General features: G+C 40.5%; 2 protein-coding genes across 9 annotated transcripts in view; both read left to right on the top strand.

Annotated features, from left to right (window-relative positions):
- The first annotated feature begins 3,311 nt into the window (after positions 1 to 3,311).
- Positions 3,312 to 13,577, top strand: SLC25A33 (solute carrier family 25 member 33). Of its 5 annotated transcripts, none has more exons than XM_009646431.2 (7): positions 3,312 to 3,734; positions 4,023 to 4,202; positions 7,957 to 8,034; positions 9,633 to 9,733; positions 10,880 to 10,946; positions 12,275 to 12,558; positions 13,237 to 13,577. In XM_009646431.2, exons 2-7 carry the CDS (start codon positions 4,156 to 4,158, stop codon positions 13,437 to 13,439), a joined length of 780 nt encoding a protein of 259 aa, XP_009644726.1. In that variant the 5' UTR covers positions 3,312 to 3,734; positions 4,023 to 4,155; the 3' UTR covers positions 13,440 to 13,577. The 5 variants fall into 5 exon arrangements, with proteins under 5 accessions (XP_009644726.1, XP_035757735.1, XP_035757733.1 ...); XM_035901842.1 differs by lacking the exon at positions 3,312 to 3,734 and adding an exon at positions 6,624 to 6,943 and having other exon boundaries at positions 4,118 to 4,202; XM_035901840.1 differs by lacking the exon at positions 3,312 to 3,734 and adding an exon at positions 5,401 to 6,943 and having other exon boundaries at positions 4,119 to 4,202.
- Positions 13,512 to 18,046, top strand: part of TMEM201 (transmembrane protein 201) — a 33,364-nt gene continuing 28,829 nt past the window's right edge. For 3 of the 4 annotated variants that reach the window (XM_035901836.1, XM_035901838.1, XM_035901837.1), the window contains exon 1: positions 13,512 to 13,593. In XM_035901836.1, the coding sequence (XP_035757729.1) occupies positions 13,580 to 13,593 (14 nt within the window). In that variant the 5' untranslated portion in view covers positions 13,512 to 13,579. Of the gene's footprint in view, positions 13,594 to 17,399; positions 17,446 to 18,046 lie in introns of those variants that run through there. The other variant, XM_035901839.1, reaches the window with a different exon arrangement.

The raw sequence follows: 18,046 nt of genomic DNA on the forward strand, positions 1-18,046 counted from the left end.
GGCAGCAAGAGAAAAATTGGAGTTGGATTTTGAGATTTACATCCTTGGCATGTTTTTTAAAGTGTTCTCTTTTTATGGAAGTAAATAATTTTTCTTCAGCTCTTAATATATAGTACATTATGTATCTCCATAAATGCGAAGTGTGTTTCATATTCTCAGACCAAGAATTCCCCTAGTTCCTTTGTTTGGACATCACAAAGCAGAGAACTGTGTTTTACTGCTCCAGTGGCGATATATGCCTGGCCCATCACCTAACTGGAGGAGGCACTCAAAGCCTGAAGTACAAATACTGGCTTTCTGGCAGTAAGTGACAGGCCAAAGCTGAAAAATTGTTGGGTGTCTCACACTGAAGAGATTTTCTATCTGTGATAGACACAGAGCATAGCTGGGAACCTCTTGGTTTATGCTTACCATGTGACCCGTTGAAGATACTCTCCCAGAAACAAAACACTATGACAAAGTTTCTAGCTTCTGACTAAAGACAATTTTAGACATTGTTTGGGGATTTTTGCAAGAGGCTAGTGCAGTAAACACTGTTTAACATCTCTGGAATAGTAGTTCTGCACTAATGTAGCAAAAAAAAAAAAAAATCTCTGACTCAAACCAGTACAAAGACTTGGAGGTTTTGCCTTGATTCTACTGTGAGATTTTCCCAAATGAAATTTATCTGGCTGTGTATCCATAGTTTGAATCTTTCAGGGTTCATGGCTGTTTATGTAGCTGAGGAAGGCTGGTTGTTTTTCCCTTCTTCCCAGATGTAGGCATTTGGCACACCCTAGGAATACAAAGCGTTTCTTTTATGCACAGTGTGTTATTTTTAAGCAGTCTTTCCAGGGAATAGAGCAACACCAGGGTATGATGCTTAGAATTCCCATGTGGAGGAAAATTAGCTCATCTGAAAAAGCTGCCCAGTACATCAAAGTCCTTACTTGAACTATCTGCTGCATGTTTATGTTTGGGACATAATGCATGCACCCTGTTGACACTGAGAATTGCTGTTAGATAATGCTTTTTTTCTTAAATGTCACACCGACAAGACAGACTCTGAGCTGTTAAAAATGATGATGCAGATATTAACTCATTCTGTTGAATATGAGAGGGTTTACATATGCATTACCAGAAGTACTTAAATATTAAAGGCTGCATAAATTAACTGGGTTATCAAACTAAAACGATGAAAGGCAAGGAATGGGCTAGGAGGGCAAGACAACAGCTGATGTAGGAGGGAATATGCCAGAGAGGCTGAAAAATTGTATGGCAAGATGTCACTCTAGACTGAGCAGCTGGGAGTTCAGAGACAGCAAATGGAGTTTCAGTGTTCTGAATTTATGAATTGTTACTGTGAAAGCATTGTTTTAATGTTCATAAATGTGAAATTTACACATTCAGTACTTTGTAAGGACTGAATTGTAGGGACTGAAGACGGAGTACACAGTAGTAGAGCGTTGGTAGATAAATGAATTGGGAATTAAGGCAATCAAATTCTCTTTGTTGAGTTCCCACAGACTTACAATTTCTCTTGAGTATGTTGATTAGTCAGGTGTTAATTATCCATACTTGTGTCTGTATTGGATATATGTAGTAGGAAGGGTGGCAGTGGAGATCTGCAAGAGGGATCCTCAAAACATTTCCTGCTCTGAGTTGTAAGTGTGAGCTGTGGGAACAGGAAAGGTTTTGCTAGAGAAGCCATCCCTGACCTCTCTTCCTCCCCCCCCAAGATCTAATTTCAGAGAAATGTGAGCAATGTGAGATGCATCTGACAAAACAGAGAAGGATAAACTGAAGCGATGTTCTCCAGAGTAGTATTGACAGAACAGAAGGCTTGGGTCCAAGCCCTGGTTCAGTACACAAAATAATCAGAGGCCTACACAAAATAATCAGAGGCCTGATAAGGTCTCTGTGAACCCTGTCATTTTTGAGCCAAATGACACAACTTCAGCTGCTGTGTACCTAGTTCCATGAACAACTTTGTGGCTTTACTCAACAGTCAACACGCAAGTGGTTTAAAAGGGATGAAGGCAAAGCTCTTCAGTATCTGCCACTTTGGATGTATGGATTGTCCTAGTTCAGGTTTTTTCCCCTTTCAGCAGGGGAGAGGAAGAAGCAAGAACTTAAAGGAGAAACTCATTAAACCATGCTGTTAAATCATGTTGCCAGTCTCAGTGAAAAGAGTTTGGTTTGTTGGATAAGTTTGTATCTGAAAAGCAGAGTGTTTGGGATCATATACTTGAACAGAATCTTGCAAAACATGAAAACTGTAGTGAGGAGGTTGTATTCCCTGGCCATGCGAGGTGTCCTTTTGAACCTTACAAAGAACCTTGATTTTTGTGGTTGTACAGCCGGGGTGGCCAGGCAGTTAGTGCAAGGACAGGGGCTTCAGGGTTTTCGCAAAGCATTGTTACTGGTTGATATAAGACATACTGTTTCAGCAGTGAAATAAGCTGTACTGGATAAGGCATTAATAAGCTAGTATGTATTTACAGCTTGGGTTTTTCTGCTATTCTTTAATTACCATTTTCCTTGTGGGTTTTTTTTTAAAAAAAAAGTCTCCTAGTAAAACAGTTCATGTATAGATGGGGCTTTAAAAAAAATGCTCTGGTACCTTTATTAATCTCCTTTTGTGGATCTCTGTTCCCAAATGAGTGCATGCAAACTTCTTATGACTCTAGCAAACAATGATTTTTTTTTTATGCATGAGACAAAGGATAGGATTGTTTTTTTTTTAATTCATCTCCCTTTCATGGAAAACTACTTAAATTACAATTTCACATTAGCATCAGAGAGAGTTAAGTTGTTGACTCATGGTGTTTTCTAAGGAGAATTGCAAACACAGGTTTTATGAAGGAATCACATGCCTTGACACTTGTGTAAACAAAGAAAATATTTCCTAGTCAATAGGTTCAGTTGTCATTAATGCCCTTGGAAAAAAACTGAAATCTTTACTTAAGTCTTCCTAAATCCCAATGTGTTTGATTAGGAAAATTTAGATATAGTGCCTTTTAGCCAACCTCAACATTATGTTTAATTGTGAAGCTTAACAGAAGGGACATTCAATTACCAAAGAGGAACAGCAGCAGAGAGAGAAATGGTTTGATCAGTCACTTTCCGGATCACTGATTAAAATGAAAATTGGGACTCATACACCTTATTCTTGGCCTGGTGCGCTTTTTCTGAGACTCAGTCTGACTACATTAAGATGAGTATATGCCAATTATAGGATAATTTATTTCTTCTTTATATATATGTGTGTGTGTGTGTCTATATGTGTATGTATATATACACACACATATCTGTGTGGGCGTGTAGTATTTTATTTTTGTCCTTCTGTTATGGAAGTATGGGAATGTTCTTTAGCAGCCTCTCTGTCCTGTTACTCTGTTTTCCCACCCTCTCTCTCATCCTTGCAGCTTCCTTCCCCCCACCCCCAAAAAAGTAGCTGATACCCATTGTTTTTAAGAGGGCCTAACTTAGTGGAGTCTTCGTATTTGCTAGTTCTGTAGACAGCTGTTTTAATTGTAAGTACTGAAATGGTAAAGAATTATATTGCTGTGTTTTCAGTCTATGGTGTCCTAATCCCCAGTGGCTTGTTCTCATCTGTCAGCTTCCTGCTTCCCATAAGAAAAATCTATCCACGGGTTTGTCTGATTTAGGACAACAACCTCTGAAGCATGGATGCCTCTGAAGTTTTTACAGGCAGAATTCCAAGTCCTGGCAGAACATGGGACCAGCAGATGGTCAGTCAGGGATTTTTGTCAGTGCGGGATATCGTCTTTGTGTTTACCCATCTCCTCACTACACATGATCATTGTAACAGTTTCTCAACCTTCTCTCCCTTCCCCCAGGCTTTGGGAACAGTCTCCCTTGCCTAATGCCAGAACTGCCCCGCTTCCTAATAATTCGTCCACAATGTGGAGCAACTGGAGACAAGTCTTCAGACTTTATTTATATGCCGTGCTGTGATTTGACACATCTGTGCAGCCATGACTCCTGACTCTGTCTTCTGTTTCAATTGTATTTTACAGATGCGGAGGAACGGTTGGTGCCATCTTTACATGTCCCTTGGAGGTAATAAAGACTAGGCTCCAATCTTCAAAGCTAGCCTTCCGGGCTGTCTACTACCCACAAGTCCAGCTGGGGACCATCAGTGGTGAAGGAATGGTCAGGCCAACATCCGTATCGCCTGGGCTCTTTAGTGTTCTCAAGTGAGTACTGCTCCTCCTGTCATTCAGTGTTGCTTGACACCAGTGATCTGAGTTTCAGTTCCTCTGTGCAAACAGGGAGTGCATATTTTGCTCCAGACTTGCACTGGAAGGATTTGTGTCAGATGGGCTTCCGCCTTCAGCAGTAGATAGAGAAATTACTCTTTTAAAAACACATGCATATTCAGGACTCCTGAGCGTTCCTTTGAAGTTCTACAGAAATTTGTTTCCGCTACTTAGAAACTTTGCAAAGTGAATTGATTCGAATAAGTGTCTGGAGGTGTTATTTTTAAATTGTCGCCTCGCATCTAGGCTTTTCTGTAGTTATGGCTTCCTAGGGATCAATACACAGGACGTACTGTCAACTCTTGATATGCCTTAGCTTGTGGGAACTATCACAGAAAATATTCTGGAGGAAAGGGCTTTTTCTCAACACTGAGAAGTGTCGTCTTTGTCTCTTGTTGAGAATAATCATGTTTACTGTCTCCTTTGAGCATTGGAAGAGGTAATCCTTACTAGCTGGGGCCAATTCTTGGCAAATGATTGAAGGACTGAATAAGCCATATACACTGTCTTTTTCTTTTTCCTGGACCTATTCCCAGTTTGCTTTCAGTAGCTAGCAGAGATACTCGTTGCTATTGCTGCCCATGCTATTTACCTGTTTGATGGAGGGAAGTTTTAATTCCTCTCTTGAAAAGTGTTCTCTTTGGAGCACCATGTCAAAGTGAGAGCCTGTAGCCTTTCCTTCACCTTAATGGACCAGGACTCTAACAAGGTTTCTGATTCTCTGCACTTCGGGATGCGTGTCAGCCCATGATCTGTCTTCAAAGCTGGCCCTGCTCTGAGCATGCATTTGAACCAGATGACCTCCAGAATTCTGTGTTCCCATATATTTTAAGTTATGCGTGTCTGCACTCCTCTGTGGATGATCTATAGCTGAAACACATGGGAGTAGAGGAAGGACACTTTTTGCAAAAGCAGTCTCACTAGAACATGTCTAATTGGGGTCTTCGATGCTTTTATCTTTTCCTCAGCTATAGGTGACGTAATGAGCTCTACTCTATTTGCTATTAGATGTTGTCTTTGCCAATTATTATTATGCATCAATCCTATCTATGTCTGCATTACTTAGGATCGCTGTTAAAAGCCTTCTGTGTGGTTCAGACTGCAGCAGTTGATGCTCCAGCTGTTCCCTTTTCAGATGTGCATTCATAAAGAAGAGGAAATGCGAAACTATCAAGCTTACAACTGCTGAATAGTTTTACCAGCAACTCTGAAGTCCAAATCTCTACTAGTGTATTTTATATTAAAGCACCGTAAACTTACGGTTCAGACCTCATGCAAATGGCTTGAGTTTATTCGGATCATTGGGTGGCACGCCAGGGTGATGCAGAGAGGTCCGGTTTAGATCAGGTAGCAGAAATGCTGAAGAAAATAACTACTAGCAAAGCAAGTTGTATGGTTTTATGTAAGGCCAACATGCTTGGCAGATTGCCTGGGGAGAGTCTGCACAGTTATATAACAGTACAGTGCTAATTCAAATTCTCTGCAGAACTATCTGGCTAGAGTCATTCTGGGACTTGAGTTTCTGTATTGTAAACAGTGCTTCTTTCCCCTGCCAAACACTTCTTTGTCTATTCAGAGGTGAGTCTAGAGCAATTCGTGACTGAATGTGTAAGGTAGTGCCAGTTGCCTTTGATTTTTCATCTCCTTTCCCTTGCTATCTTTTCACCTTGCAGCATTGGACTTTAGGCAGCTGTAACTAAAGGAAGTGAAAACTTCAAGGCACAAGGCTTTTAATTCATCCTCTTGGCCCATCTTTTTCTGGGGTTGTCTTTTTTTTTTTTTTTTTTCTTTTTTTAGGGAGAGAGGAAATGGTTTAAAAATGGGTCAACCTTTTAATATATTTATTAAGCTCATTAAATTTGGTGGCTATGATCTTGATTTCATTTCACTTCAGGAATTGCTCAGCTGCATGTATCACCAGGTTTTTGACCTGCTTCAGAGGACTGAGAAGTCAGAGCAAAATAAAAATAGCTGTCATTCCCTTGCAGGCAGCATCTATGAAGAGTAGATAATGCTATTGATAATGATCTTTCTGATAAAAAACAAATGTATGAAGAAAGAAGTGAAGTTAGGTCTCTTGCTTTTACTCCTCCATCCCTTTCTCAATCCTGGTTACGCATGTGTTGCCAAACTGGGTATGACTTGGGCCTTCTGGTTTGGGAAAATTGTATGGCTAAAGAAGCAGCCATTAGAGCCCTACATATAAAATTGTTCTGTATGAGTTAAAGGTGTTGAGTATGAAAACCCTTTAACTGCTGTAAATAGAAAGAAGGTATGTACTCAGGAGGGCAGGTTAAGCCTGCTGCTGATTAGAAAGCACTCCAGAAGGACAGGCTGTTTTTGTCTAATCCATTTAAGATTGTGATGAGTCACCCCAGCTGGAATCTGCAGTCGTGACTGCTAAGTGACAAAGAACGAGTCGTTGGTGGATCTGTCTCCTTGGAGACACTCAGCCCTGGAGTTTACACAGAAGTTCAACTCTGCTGCAGAAAAAGTGTTTCAGAAGCTCCTATATCTTCTTCTGCCTAATGAGCTTGGGTTTGGAATCATGGGGAACGTTCTCAACAGTGCTAATGACCTAGAAAGCAAATTCTAAAGAACTGGCAGATCCAACAGGTGCATGTGAACTACCCGTGGAGCCTGGTGTTATCTGGATTTTCTTGCATGGTTTTCACGTGGTGAGTTCAGTTAAGAGGGCTGCTGTCTAACAGATTGTGTGCTGAAATCCCAGTAATTGCTGGACTATACCTGGCTTTCACTGGTAAATACTTGGCTGTTTACTAGTGTTTGGCTGTTGTTTTAGTCCCTGTAAATACGTCTGCTGTTAGTAGTGCAAGGAATTTGTAAGGTAAGTCTTTTTTAATGAGGCATTTCAGCAAGGTGTTATATAGAACTTGGCAGCTGCTGGGGAAGCTGTCCAAGCAGTTTATCTTCAGAGAAGTCCTAGCCCACGTGTGCCTTCTAAGGTGTGAGGGAAGATGGGCAGAAATAGCTTTGGAAACCTGGGCTGTAGCAATTGCAGAATTGCAGGAAAGCAGCATTTGGTGATCTTCCTGCTTTACACCTGACCATGAAGTCCAGTCCTGACAGAAATTCACAGCAGTACCTCTGTAGTTGAGATTTACTTGGGAAAGATAATATGAACTCTTCTAAATGCCCTCAAAATGAGATATCCCTGAACTACTTGGGGAGACATAGCTTGTAGTATGGTTGTCACATTCAGCTTTTACTCTGGGGAAAAAAAGCGCATCACTAGGGTAATTATGAAAGGGAAAATAATTTCTTTTTTTTTTTTTTTGTGTCTCTATACAAGAAGCGAACTCCTGAAATACTTAAATACAGAGAATGCCAAAAATATTCTTTGTTCATCAAAGTCAGCCATCACTGGATGCTCCATGAAACTTTAATTCAATTCCTGACAGCTTTCGAAGAATGGAAATTATAACCTAGTGCCATATGACACCCATTGGTCTGTAGCACACTGACGTTTTATGGTATAGTGGCTTTTATTCAGTAGTATATGATTCTGCTAATTTTCAAGTATATTACGTAGTTTAAAAGCTAACTGCTTCACAATTAATATTCACTGCTTTTGTGCAGTTCTTTTGACTGACTGACTGACAGAACAAGAAGCATAACTTTTAACCTAAATACTATGTTCTTTTTTTTTCCTGTTTGTTTTTATTTTAAGGTCAATTCTGGAAAAAGAGGGACCAAGGTCACTCTTCCGAGGGCTGGGTCCAAACTTGGTTGGAGTTGCACCATCAAGGTAAATAGTTAAACTATTGCTGAAAGACACATTGAAGGTACCAACCCAAATGTTGCAGTGCATTTGTGATTTCAGAAAAATAGGTCATGAAGTTATCCCATCTGTAAACAGATATTTCTGCATTTATACTGCACAGTATACATACCAAGAAATACTTCTAAAAATCTATTTTACACTTGGATAACATTGGAAGGTGCAGATTAAATAAGGCACTTAAATTCCAAGTCATTGCAAGAGCCACTCACCACGTGCTTGAAAAAACAAGAGAAAGTGGTGCAGAAAAATCTGTGGGATTAATATTTGCATTTTTCTAATACAGTCTGCTACCTCCCTGTGAATACATAAAAGTGCTTGCCAAACACTGAGTAGGAGCTGGGTGCCAGGGGAGAGGAGTACCTATCTGGTCCTTGATTGCCTAAATTCTTCTCAAATGAAAAACTGCAGCTGAAGGGGAAAGACGTGCATTGCTGCCACATAACCCTGAAGGGGTATGTGTCCCCTTTCTTTGTTTGTTTGTTTTTGAAATGGCAACAAAAGTCACTACAAAGTTTGTTTGTATTTGGAAGTCTTACAGGCACCTAAATGGTTTCCACATATACTTGTGACTGTCCCGTTCTTGGCAAGGCTGAAGATCTTTGTGCCTGGCAAATGTTAAAACTTGTTAGCAATTGGGAAGTTGGCAGATGTTCTCTGCCTGAAATTGAATCAGTTAAAAAGGAATTTGAAGAGTGGTGTACTCCCTCTCTGGCCTCTTGCCGAGTAGGTAGGATGTTCCCCCTGGAAGTGGGGAATCCTATTTCTGTACAGGTAATCTTTGCAGCAAGGGTCTGAATCCAAGACTGACTGCTTTTTCATGCAACTCATTCATGCTGTCTTTTGTGTTCCTTCATATTATTCCATAAGATTGGAATAAGGTACTTTATGGAAATTTTCAAACTGTAGCTACCAATATCCAGCTTTTTCTAGCAGTTCACTTCAAGGGGCTGTGACCTGAACATACTTGGTTCAGACAGCTTCTTAATCACCATATTGACGACTCTTGCAGATCAGCTGAGCTTCCTCTGCTCCTATGCATTATGTAGGGATTTGAGGTGTGTAAAAACTTTTTCATTTCAGTCCAGGGTTAAGTGTTTAAAGCGTGATGTGTTGCTAACGCAATTACAGTGCTGAAGAAATTTATGGAAAACATAGGCTATGGGTGGGAAAGTGACATTCTCAAGTTTATGAAGTGTGTTGAATGCCAGAGCTGGTATAGGTATCTGATCTGACTTGGTCTGCAAGACTGTGTTGCCTCCCATCTCAGAATTGGTGTGACAGTGAAATATTTCTACCCAGTGTCAAGTCAGATAGTGGCACTGTAGTGTAAGGAGGAAAAAAAGAAAAAAAGAAAAAAAAAAACCAAACCCAAACAAACAAAACCAAACCAAACAAACTGTGTCCTTGTAGATGGAAGTAGTCATGTGGAGGCCTCTTTGGAAAGAAAATCTTGTTTTCCTGTGGGCAGGGGGAAGAATAGTAAAGTGTCTAATTTGCTGTTGTGTGTATTGCATTGATTCTCTTACTCTTTTTTTTTTTTTTTTTTTTTTTCCTCTCCACAGAGCTGTCTACTTTGCATGCTACTCCAAAGCCAAAGAGCGATTTAATGGCATTTTTGTGCCCAACAGCAACATTGTGCACATCTGTTCTGCAGGTTCTGCAGGTATGTATTTGTAATTCATCTTCGGTATGGTCTGCAGCAATAGCCCAGTGTCCAGCTCTCCGCCAGCAGCAGGCAATACATGCATTGGTATCTGTGAGACTCTGAGATGCACCTTAATTTTTTAAAGTATTTATTCCAAGCTGTTGTTGCTCCAAGACTTCTTCTATCCCTCTCAGTAGTTAGGAAACTAATAGAATGAATCATAAGGTGGGGACTGGACTCTCAGTCTGTCTGTACAGGACCTAGGCTAACACACCAGTCTTGGCTGACAGCTCTGGGTAATCGTGGTGTGTGAATGAGTACAGAGGCCGGTATGTGGCGCATTCGGAAAATGTACGCTTAATTTGAGATTGTATATGCCAGAAAACAGGAGCTTGCTAGCTCCTAACTTGTCTACAGAGGAACTGTTTTCTTGTTCAACACTGAAATATTTCTAGATTGTTGTTTGCTAACTTGGGATGAACTTTTTTCCCAATTGCAATGCTATGGTAATGTCTCTGAACGTAAGAAAAAAAAATAATAGTAGACATGAGCAAACTTTTAGTACTCTTTTAGCCAAATTGTTTTAGGATGTTGTATTTTTCCTACCAGGGTAGGAAAAATAGTTTGTTCTTGTAGGAAAATTACTGCAGAAGAGCTCCACTAGTTCAAGCATCAGTCACCAGAGTGATCATTAAAAATAATCTTTCCCAAACTAATCCCTTAATTATGGGTGGGTTCTATTAATGAGCTGGCTCAATGGCACCACCTAGAGCTTTGGGGAAAACAAAAGACTAATACATATGTGTGTTCCTCGCAGGTTTCCTTTTTATTCTAAAACCCAGGCAGTAGTAAGCTATCTTGCCTACAGCAGTCTGTAGTACATATGAAGTACATATTAAAATAGGTGCAAAAAGGAAGAATCCTTTAAGAAATTCCTAGGCCGCTGGTCAACACCTGAAGTTTAACATGAAATGGTTCTCTGGCAAGAGAGAGACTGTAAGCTGCACACCTGCATGTCTTTTGAAACCTCTAGGTAGAGCTGGTAACACCTCTAGATAGGGCTGGTAACTAGAACTGTCTCACTGCCCAGTGTATAAAGTTCATGTTTGCCATGGCAATACACCGGCCTGGATTCAGCTTTTGGTTTTCTTTTCTCTTTTTCAGCCTTTATCACAAATTCCCTGATGAATCCTATATGGATGGTGAAAACCAGAATGCAACTGGAACGGAAGTAAGTAACTGATTGAGGGAAATTGGACACCACTGGGTGGCTAAGGGAGCCTCTAGAAAACTGAACTTTCACGGGTTTACTCATGGCTCTTTGATAGATCTTGCCCAGTTGTTTTGCTCTCAATTCCACCTTTCAAGCCACCATGCTTCTGCCTGGTCAGATGAAAGGTTAAGGTTCTGTGTATCCTACTTCGGTTTGATGCACAGTTACTATTGAGAAGGATGTGGAAGTTGCCTTGAGTGCTGAGTTAGGTTCAGTTTCTGGTTTCACTGTAAATCTTAAGTAAAGTTGGGCATAGCATTAATTTTCTCTCAGATTCCTGCTTACAGAATTTTCTGTACTTCAGGGGTTGATGTTGAGGGTAAATATTTCAAGGACTGAAGTGCTTTGATAGAGCAATAATAGAGGCTATGGAAAGGTCTGAAGAGCTCACGTGGGAGGCTGAGGATGAGGTTGCAGTCTGTGTCCCACTTGGCAACATCACTGGTACTGATCCTAGATCATACAGATGTGTGCGTTGCTGCAACGGACCAAGGGTACTGATACACAGCCACGTAGCTGTAAACAGAAGGGCTGATGTTTTTAAATTGTAATGAAGCCGCAGTAGTTTCATAAAAGGTTCTAGGGGAAATAAGAATCTGTTGCAGTGGTTTAATGTTCTTTTGCTTCCTTCAGCATTGTATTACTGTTAACCAGACCTCCTGAAAACAGAGAGGGAGTTTGACAGTAATATCTTTTAGTTGAGCGATTCACAGTCACTGGTGGATATCGAAGCAATGAGCAACTCTGCTAATAATGTGACTGCTTAGAATGGAAATTTCTTCCTCCAAGGACGTGTTAAGTCAGATAAGAAGGATCCTTTTAAGGCACCACAACTTATAAATAATTTATCACACTTAATTTCAGCACTTCACAGGGTGGCACCTTTGAACTGAGTGCTGCCTCTTAAAATGAAGGATCATTTCTCATGTAGCAGACCTCTGTCTCTTGGCCTGCTGAAGATGGCTTTAAATGAAATTACTAGTTTAAGACAAAGCAGTGTCTCTTCAATGCTTATTGTCTTTTAAAGCATTGGTGTGAACTGTGACAGGCTGGATAGAACTTGAGCTGAAAAAATTATGACGAGTATTAGTGAATTAACAAAGCCAAGTGTGCACTCTTAGCATGATAGTACTGCTCTATGCAGCTTCCCTACAAGATTTTTGGATTAAAACTTAGCAGAGAACCATTTGTGTAGTTATAGAAACTACGGAAAGCCAAGAGGTTTTTTTAGTATTAAAAATTCTTTTTCTGTGCTCATTATATACTCTGTTCTGTTTGTTTTTCAGAGTCAGGGGTTCAAAACCAATGAATGCTTTGCAGTGTGCTAGATATGTTTACCAGACAGAAGGTATCCGTGGCTTTTATAGGGGCCTGACCGCCTCCTATGCTGGGATTTCAGAGACCATTATCTGCTTTGCTATTTATGAAAGTTTAAAAAAGCACTTAAAGGAAGTCCAACTGCCCCCTTCCCCTCCTAATGGGACCGAAAGGAACTCAACAAACTTCTTTGGACTGATGTTTGCTGCTGCTGTTTCCAAGGGCTGTGCCTCTTGTATCGCTTATCCACACGGTATGTTAACTTTTCCGTTTATGACTGCAGTAGAACAGCTGTTGCCTGTAATCCAAGACAAATGATGGGGTTTAGGGCTGTAAAATTCTTAAGTCATTTGAATGGCCAAATGCATGTTACTGTGGCACGTGCATCTGCATTGGCATTTTCAGTGCTGGTCCCACCATTCCTCGTTAGCCACATGGTTGGTGATTGGGACTTGCTAGTTTAAAAACAACTTGAAAAATGTCAAAAAGAAATGGAATGCCTAATGATCTGTTCTCACTAGCAGCCTCATCTAGCTGAGTACCCACAGCCCTTGGGATTCTGTGATCAAGTGGTGGGAAACACTTGTGGGCTGAGCAGTATTATTCTTTTTGGGTAGATGTGAATGTTATCGTGGTTACATAGAAAGAGCAATATTGATTCTGTGAGCATCAGTGAAGCATTTAGTTCTGTAATAGCTTGAATGAGCAAATAATCCATTTATTCCACATGAAAGGGAACTCATCTTTAACTTTGCTTCTTGCCTGAAGGGCAATGTGTACAGGATTCCATGGCTGAAAGTACTGGCAGGCAATTGGTACAGGAAGGTTTTCGTGTCCCTGGGTTTTGCATATGCTTTCCTGGCAGTGGCATGTTTCTCAACAGGAAGGTTTAAACTTTGTTAACTTTGGGCTCTGTTTTACTTTTCTGCAGAGGTCATACGGACACGGCTGCGAGAAGAAGGCACTAAATACAAGACTTTCATTCAAACAGCACGTCTGGTAGCACGTGAAGAAGGCTATCTCGCCTTCTATAGAGGACTCTTTGCCCAACTCATCCGGCAGATACCAAACACAGCCATTGTGTTGTCCACCTATGAGTTAATTGTGTATCTGTTAGAAGACCATGCAAAGTAGCAGAGCCAAGACTCCTGTTACAGACTGTAGACCAACTTCTTTGTTGAACACATAGTCCTGTAAGAGACTGATGCAGGTGGCAGTGCTGGTGGAAAAACTGCAAGTCTGTGACCACCTGCTGGATATTTCCTTTTGGATTCATGCTTTCTGAAAGGTCTCAAGTCATTAACGTTAATAGTTAATTATAACTTTTTTTTAACTTAATGATAATTAAACTGCTACTAAATTAAATCACACTATTTAATTTAAGTATATGTTTGTCCTTTTCCTTAAGCACAGCCATATGTGGTCAAGGAATGTACCTCATACTTGGACTGATGTTCATTAAAACTGTATTAAAACAGGAGAAGAACTGGTTTGGAAGTTTGAAACTTTTGTCTTCTTACCACTGGAGTCAAGTCACTTTTTAGCACTGTAATAGCCTAATGCACAAATAACTTGGAGAGTTGTTCTGGTTTATTCAAGGTGCGTCGTTCATTGCTGTGTGAGTACCCTGGAGCGTTCAAGTAGGACTTCTTGGAGTATGTTTCTCTGTTTTGATGGTGTGAAATATGCACACCAGAACCTCTTGGAAAAGCCACTTACACTGGCAATATTGCTGGAATATGGTTGTGCAAGGCTTCTAGTAAAAATTTAATTACAGTACTGTGTGTACCTCTGCATCTGGGATACAGGCTTATGCTAGTGTGTGTAAACAGGTCTGTCTTGGCTTTTAGACCTTGCTTTTGTGAAGGACTGAGAGCGTAAGGACAGTCAGTGATTGTGGCCTGGCTGTCCTGTGGAAATTCCTTGAGATGGCAGTAACTTGGCCATGTATCCTGACCTCAGCCTTTTACTACGATGGGGCTTTTTTGTGTTACGCTTTCCTTATACTTCCGTGTTAGGGATCTGGAGAGTGGAAGAGAGGATAAGGCAGGTCCTCAACACAGACTAGAAATGCAGTTCTGGCTTCTGCTTTACAATATGATACTCGGGAATATGTCCCTCTTGGTTTGATGTCCTTGTAGAGCAGTGCTTATGTCATGGACATGTCACTGGAGTTAACGTGAAAAAAATCCACAGCCTAAGTAAAGCGTTTCTTTATGTTATTACTTGATTTCTCACTGAAGGAAATAAGGATTCGCCAGCTTAGTGCAGCCTGTTGGAGTTCTCGCGTTTCATACAGATATGATATCTGCCTTCCCCTTCAAAGACACAGTGTCAAAGGGGTATTTTTCAACAGTAGTCATGAATCAGTTCTTACCTTTCAGTTATAAATCAAATATGCTGCATACTTGAGATTAGTCCTTTCATAAATATTAGAATATGCCTTTAATGTTAGTAGTCTCTTTACCACTTGTATTGCAGCAATACCTTGCGATTAAAGTATTGTACATTAATAATTGCTGATAGTGCATGATAAAATACTTTAGAACTCAAATGGGTAGGTTTGTGTTTTGCTTTGGCCATACTATGCTCTCCTATTCATTAGTGTCATTTGCTTTGGCAGCTGAGACAAACACTACAGCATTTGAGGCCAGCTTCAGTCTTCCCTGCTGTTGAGCTGAACAATGAGCTTCTCATGATTTGAGCAGGTGTTGAGTTCTTGAGCATAAACAAGTGTTTACGGACATCTTTGACTTCAAGGACCATATAGAGCGGAGGTGGTGTTTGGACTTGGAAGGATCATGCAAAGCATTAAGAAACAGCCTAGTAGTGAGTAGGGCTGTCTGTCTTATAAAAAGACAGTTTTCAGGTTAGTGTTTTGTTGCAGAAATATTGCAGAAATACATCAGGGTTGATAACTGGATGCAAACCTTCATGTTTGTTCTCATTAGAACCCAGTTGATGACTGGTACTTGAGGTCATATTTGACATCAATGTGATGGAGGAGCATAGTGCAACGAGGGTAGAATGTGTATATACCTCATGATGAGGCAAAACTGCAAAAATAACTGATTTCTATTATATCTTACTGAAAAGAACATATCACGTTACTCCTAAGCTAAAATAGGAAACAGCTGAGTAACTAAAAACTGGCATGGCTTTTTTTCGGGAGACGATGAGCAGCAAAAGCTTTAGTCTCTTTATAGGAGTCAAAATTGTCATACAGTGCTGTTTCTATTTTTGAGAACTAGGACACTTGTGCTGCTACTTTGAAACGTTTTCTGAGATTTGCTTTCTTAAATTAGTATTCCTCTGTACTTGCAGTACACTAGCTCACTTTTAAAATGTTAGTCAAACGTGTAGACTGCTGATACCTTTTGAGAATGAGGGGAAGGAACTCAAACCCTTTTGAGGAGTTTGGGACTTGGTAAGAGAGAAAGCAAGAGAAAGTGAACAAATCCTTGTTCTGCCTAAATCTGATGGAAAATCAGTAATTCTGCTGGATTTTTGGTTTTTTTCTTTAAGCTTTGCTACCAATGCTGACAGAATTAGTCTTAATTTGATAGGGGGTTAATAAGCTATATTGGGAGCTAATAGAATTTCTAAATTAGTGTTGTTTATTCCTTTGTCCTTCCTCTCTACCAGAATTTTTAAAATTCACTAACCCTTGATTCCTTAACCCTGGAAAGAGTTAAAATTTTTTAGGTGATGCTCTGTGAGCAATCCCATTTATGTCACTGGAATAAGCCTATTACCAGAGGGAAGAATTTGAAGTATTTCAAATAAGTATTTCTGGTTGTGAAAGAAAAATCATGGTTCATTCCACTTCAACTTCCACAGAAAGTCAATTCCATGGAAGGTAGGTAAATTTGTTACTGGTTAGAATTTCCTGGGTGGTTTCCCTCCAGGTTTAGGCTTCATTACTAGACCCTTTGTAGCTTAATTATCAGTAAGGTGATGAAACTATGGTCTTATCTGAAGTAACCACGAAGTTTCCATTAACTGAGTCTGTTCCTGTTCATAAATTAACACTTAAATTGAAATTACAAACACTCTGTTGCTACAATAGTATGAGCTACTCATGTAGATCATGTACTTTGGGAGAATTTCTTAGGCGTTTGAAGATGTAGTCATTAATCTTCTCAAGTCCTTACACTATAAGACTTACTGCCTCCCTTTAGGTACCCATGGTTGCCTTGATACCCCTCAAAATTATCTGCATTTACTGATGGTTGTGATACATGCTTGTATTGTGATTGTGCCCCTCACCGTGATTTATAGTTGTTTTGCACAAGTTCCTCATTAGCCTCTTTAAGGAGGAAACTTTTGGTAAACAATGCATCTGTGGTTGGTCTCATACTACAGATAGAGTTGATAGGAAGGGAGGGACTTCTGTAGAAAAAATACACAAGCTCTCAAGTACAGAAGTCCTAGAGGACTTGCGGAAGGACCTGATGCGCCAAATGACTGGGTGGTTCTTCCTCCTTTCCCTGTCACTTGGTCTCATAATCCCTAAATAATTGAGCTAAGCAATGGAAGAGAAAGTGAAAAATTATGCCCCCCTTGCATTTATCAAGAGGAAATAGTCACTTTTACTACTTATAATTAATTTCCATGGTTAAATCTGTGGAGATAGAAATGGAACGGTTAAGACCCCAGTAACAGTTAAGACAAGCTTAAAAGTACAGCTTACTTCCAGTATGAATATTTGTCTATGAAGAGCTTTTCCATTTGTGGCTTTTTAAAAACATAATGTTGACACAACTTGGTTCTCCTGAATTTTAAGCAGTTCTCTCTATTGTGCTGAGAGGTTTTTTTGTTTTTAACCAGGAAAACAGCTAGGCACTTTGCAGTCAGTCTTGTATTTTGGAGAGGTCTTACCCCTTACCTTCATGTAAAAGCAGCGCACAACTGTCAAACCACCAACTCTAAGAACCAGTGAATCTCACCCATGCGTGCTGAGAGGGGCAGAGCGTAAATGGGTGTTACTTTGCTTTCTAGGGGAGAGCTTCTGAACAAGTCTGACCTAGGAACCACTCCCAGCAGAGATACGGGGGCTTTCTGCAAAATTGTGTTGTTTATTAATCTATGCAGAGAGAGGGAAAGTCTAGAGCAGCAGTCTTCAACTTCTGGCTCACAGGTAACAAGCTGCCCACAAAGCCCTGTGCTTGCAGTCCTGCTCTACTTGCCGTACTAGCCCTTGGCTAAAGTGAGATGTTCTTTGCAGCGCATGGCTTGCTGAGTAAGGTTGATCGAGGACGACAAAGGGGTGATAACCCGTGCTCTAAAATCAGTGGGGAAGGTATAGTAGTGTAACTGGAGGGATGTCCCATTTTCCCCAGACAACTGGGTGGTTTGGTGCAAAAGTACATCCTGATAAAGACCCATTCTCTTGGAACTGTCTCTTCTTCCTCTGCCCATTTTGTTTCCGTAATTTGCCAAAACATCTCTCCTTTTTCCCCACAAAAATGTATGTTAAATTTAATCGCCCATTCTATGCTGTGTTGTAGACCCCGTTGTTTCCAGTTTCGCTTGTGCAAGTGGCCCTTGGAGGGGAATCCTGAGGTGGAGGTGTAGCTGGTAAAGCCCTGCGCCAGGCTCGGGCCTGTAGCAGCGTCCATCCTTCACCGGGGGCTTCTCGGCCTCGCGCTCCGCCAGGGCCGCCACCTATAAGGGCTGGAGCTGCTTTTGTAATACAGAACGGGCCGCGTCTAAATTTAGGGAAAAAAATAAAATAAAAA

This window comes from Egretta garzetta, unplaced genomic scaffold (assembly GCF_000687185.1).
Source record: "Egretta garzetta isolate BGI_Z169 unplaced genomic scaffold, ASM68718v1 scaffold69, whole genome shotgun sequence".
Classification (NCBI taxonomy): domain Eukaryota; kingdom Metazoa; phylum Chordata; class Aves; order Pelecaniformes; family Ardeidae; genus Egretta; species Egretta garzetta.

Bases quoted from the DNA above. Each gene is read 5' to 3' on its own strand.
- SLC25A33 (XM_009646431.2), top strand. From the start codon at position 4,156: ATGGTCAGGCCAACATCCGTATCGCCTGGGCTCTTTAGTGTTCTCAA. The intron at 10,947-12,274 runs GTAAGTAACTGA...TTTGTTTTTCAG, and splicing joins AGAATGCAACTGGAACGGAA to AGTCAGGGGTTCAAAACCAA. The intron at 12,559-13,236 runs GTATGTTAACTT...ACTTTTCTGCAG, and splicing joins TTGTATCGCTTATCCACACG to AGGTCATACGGACACGGCTG.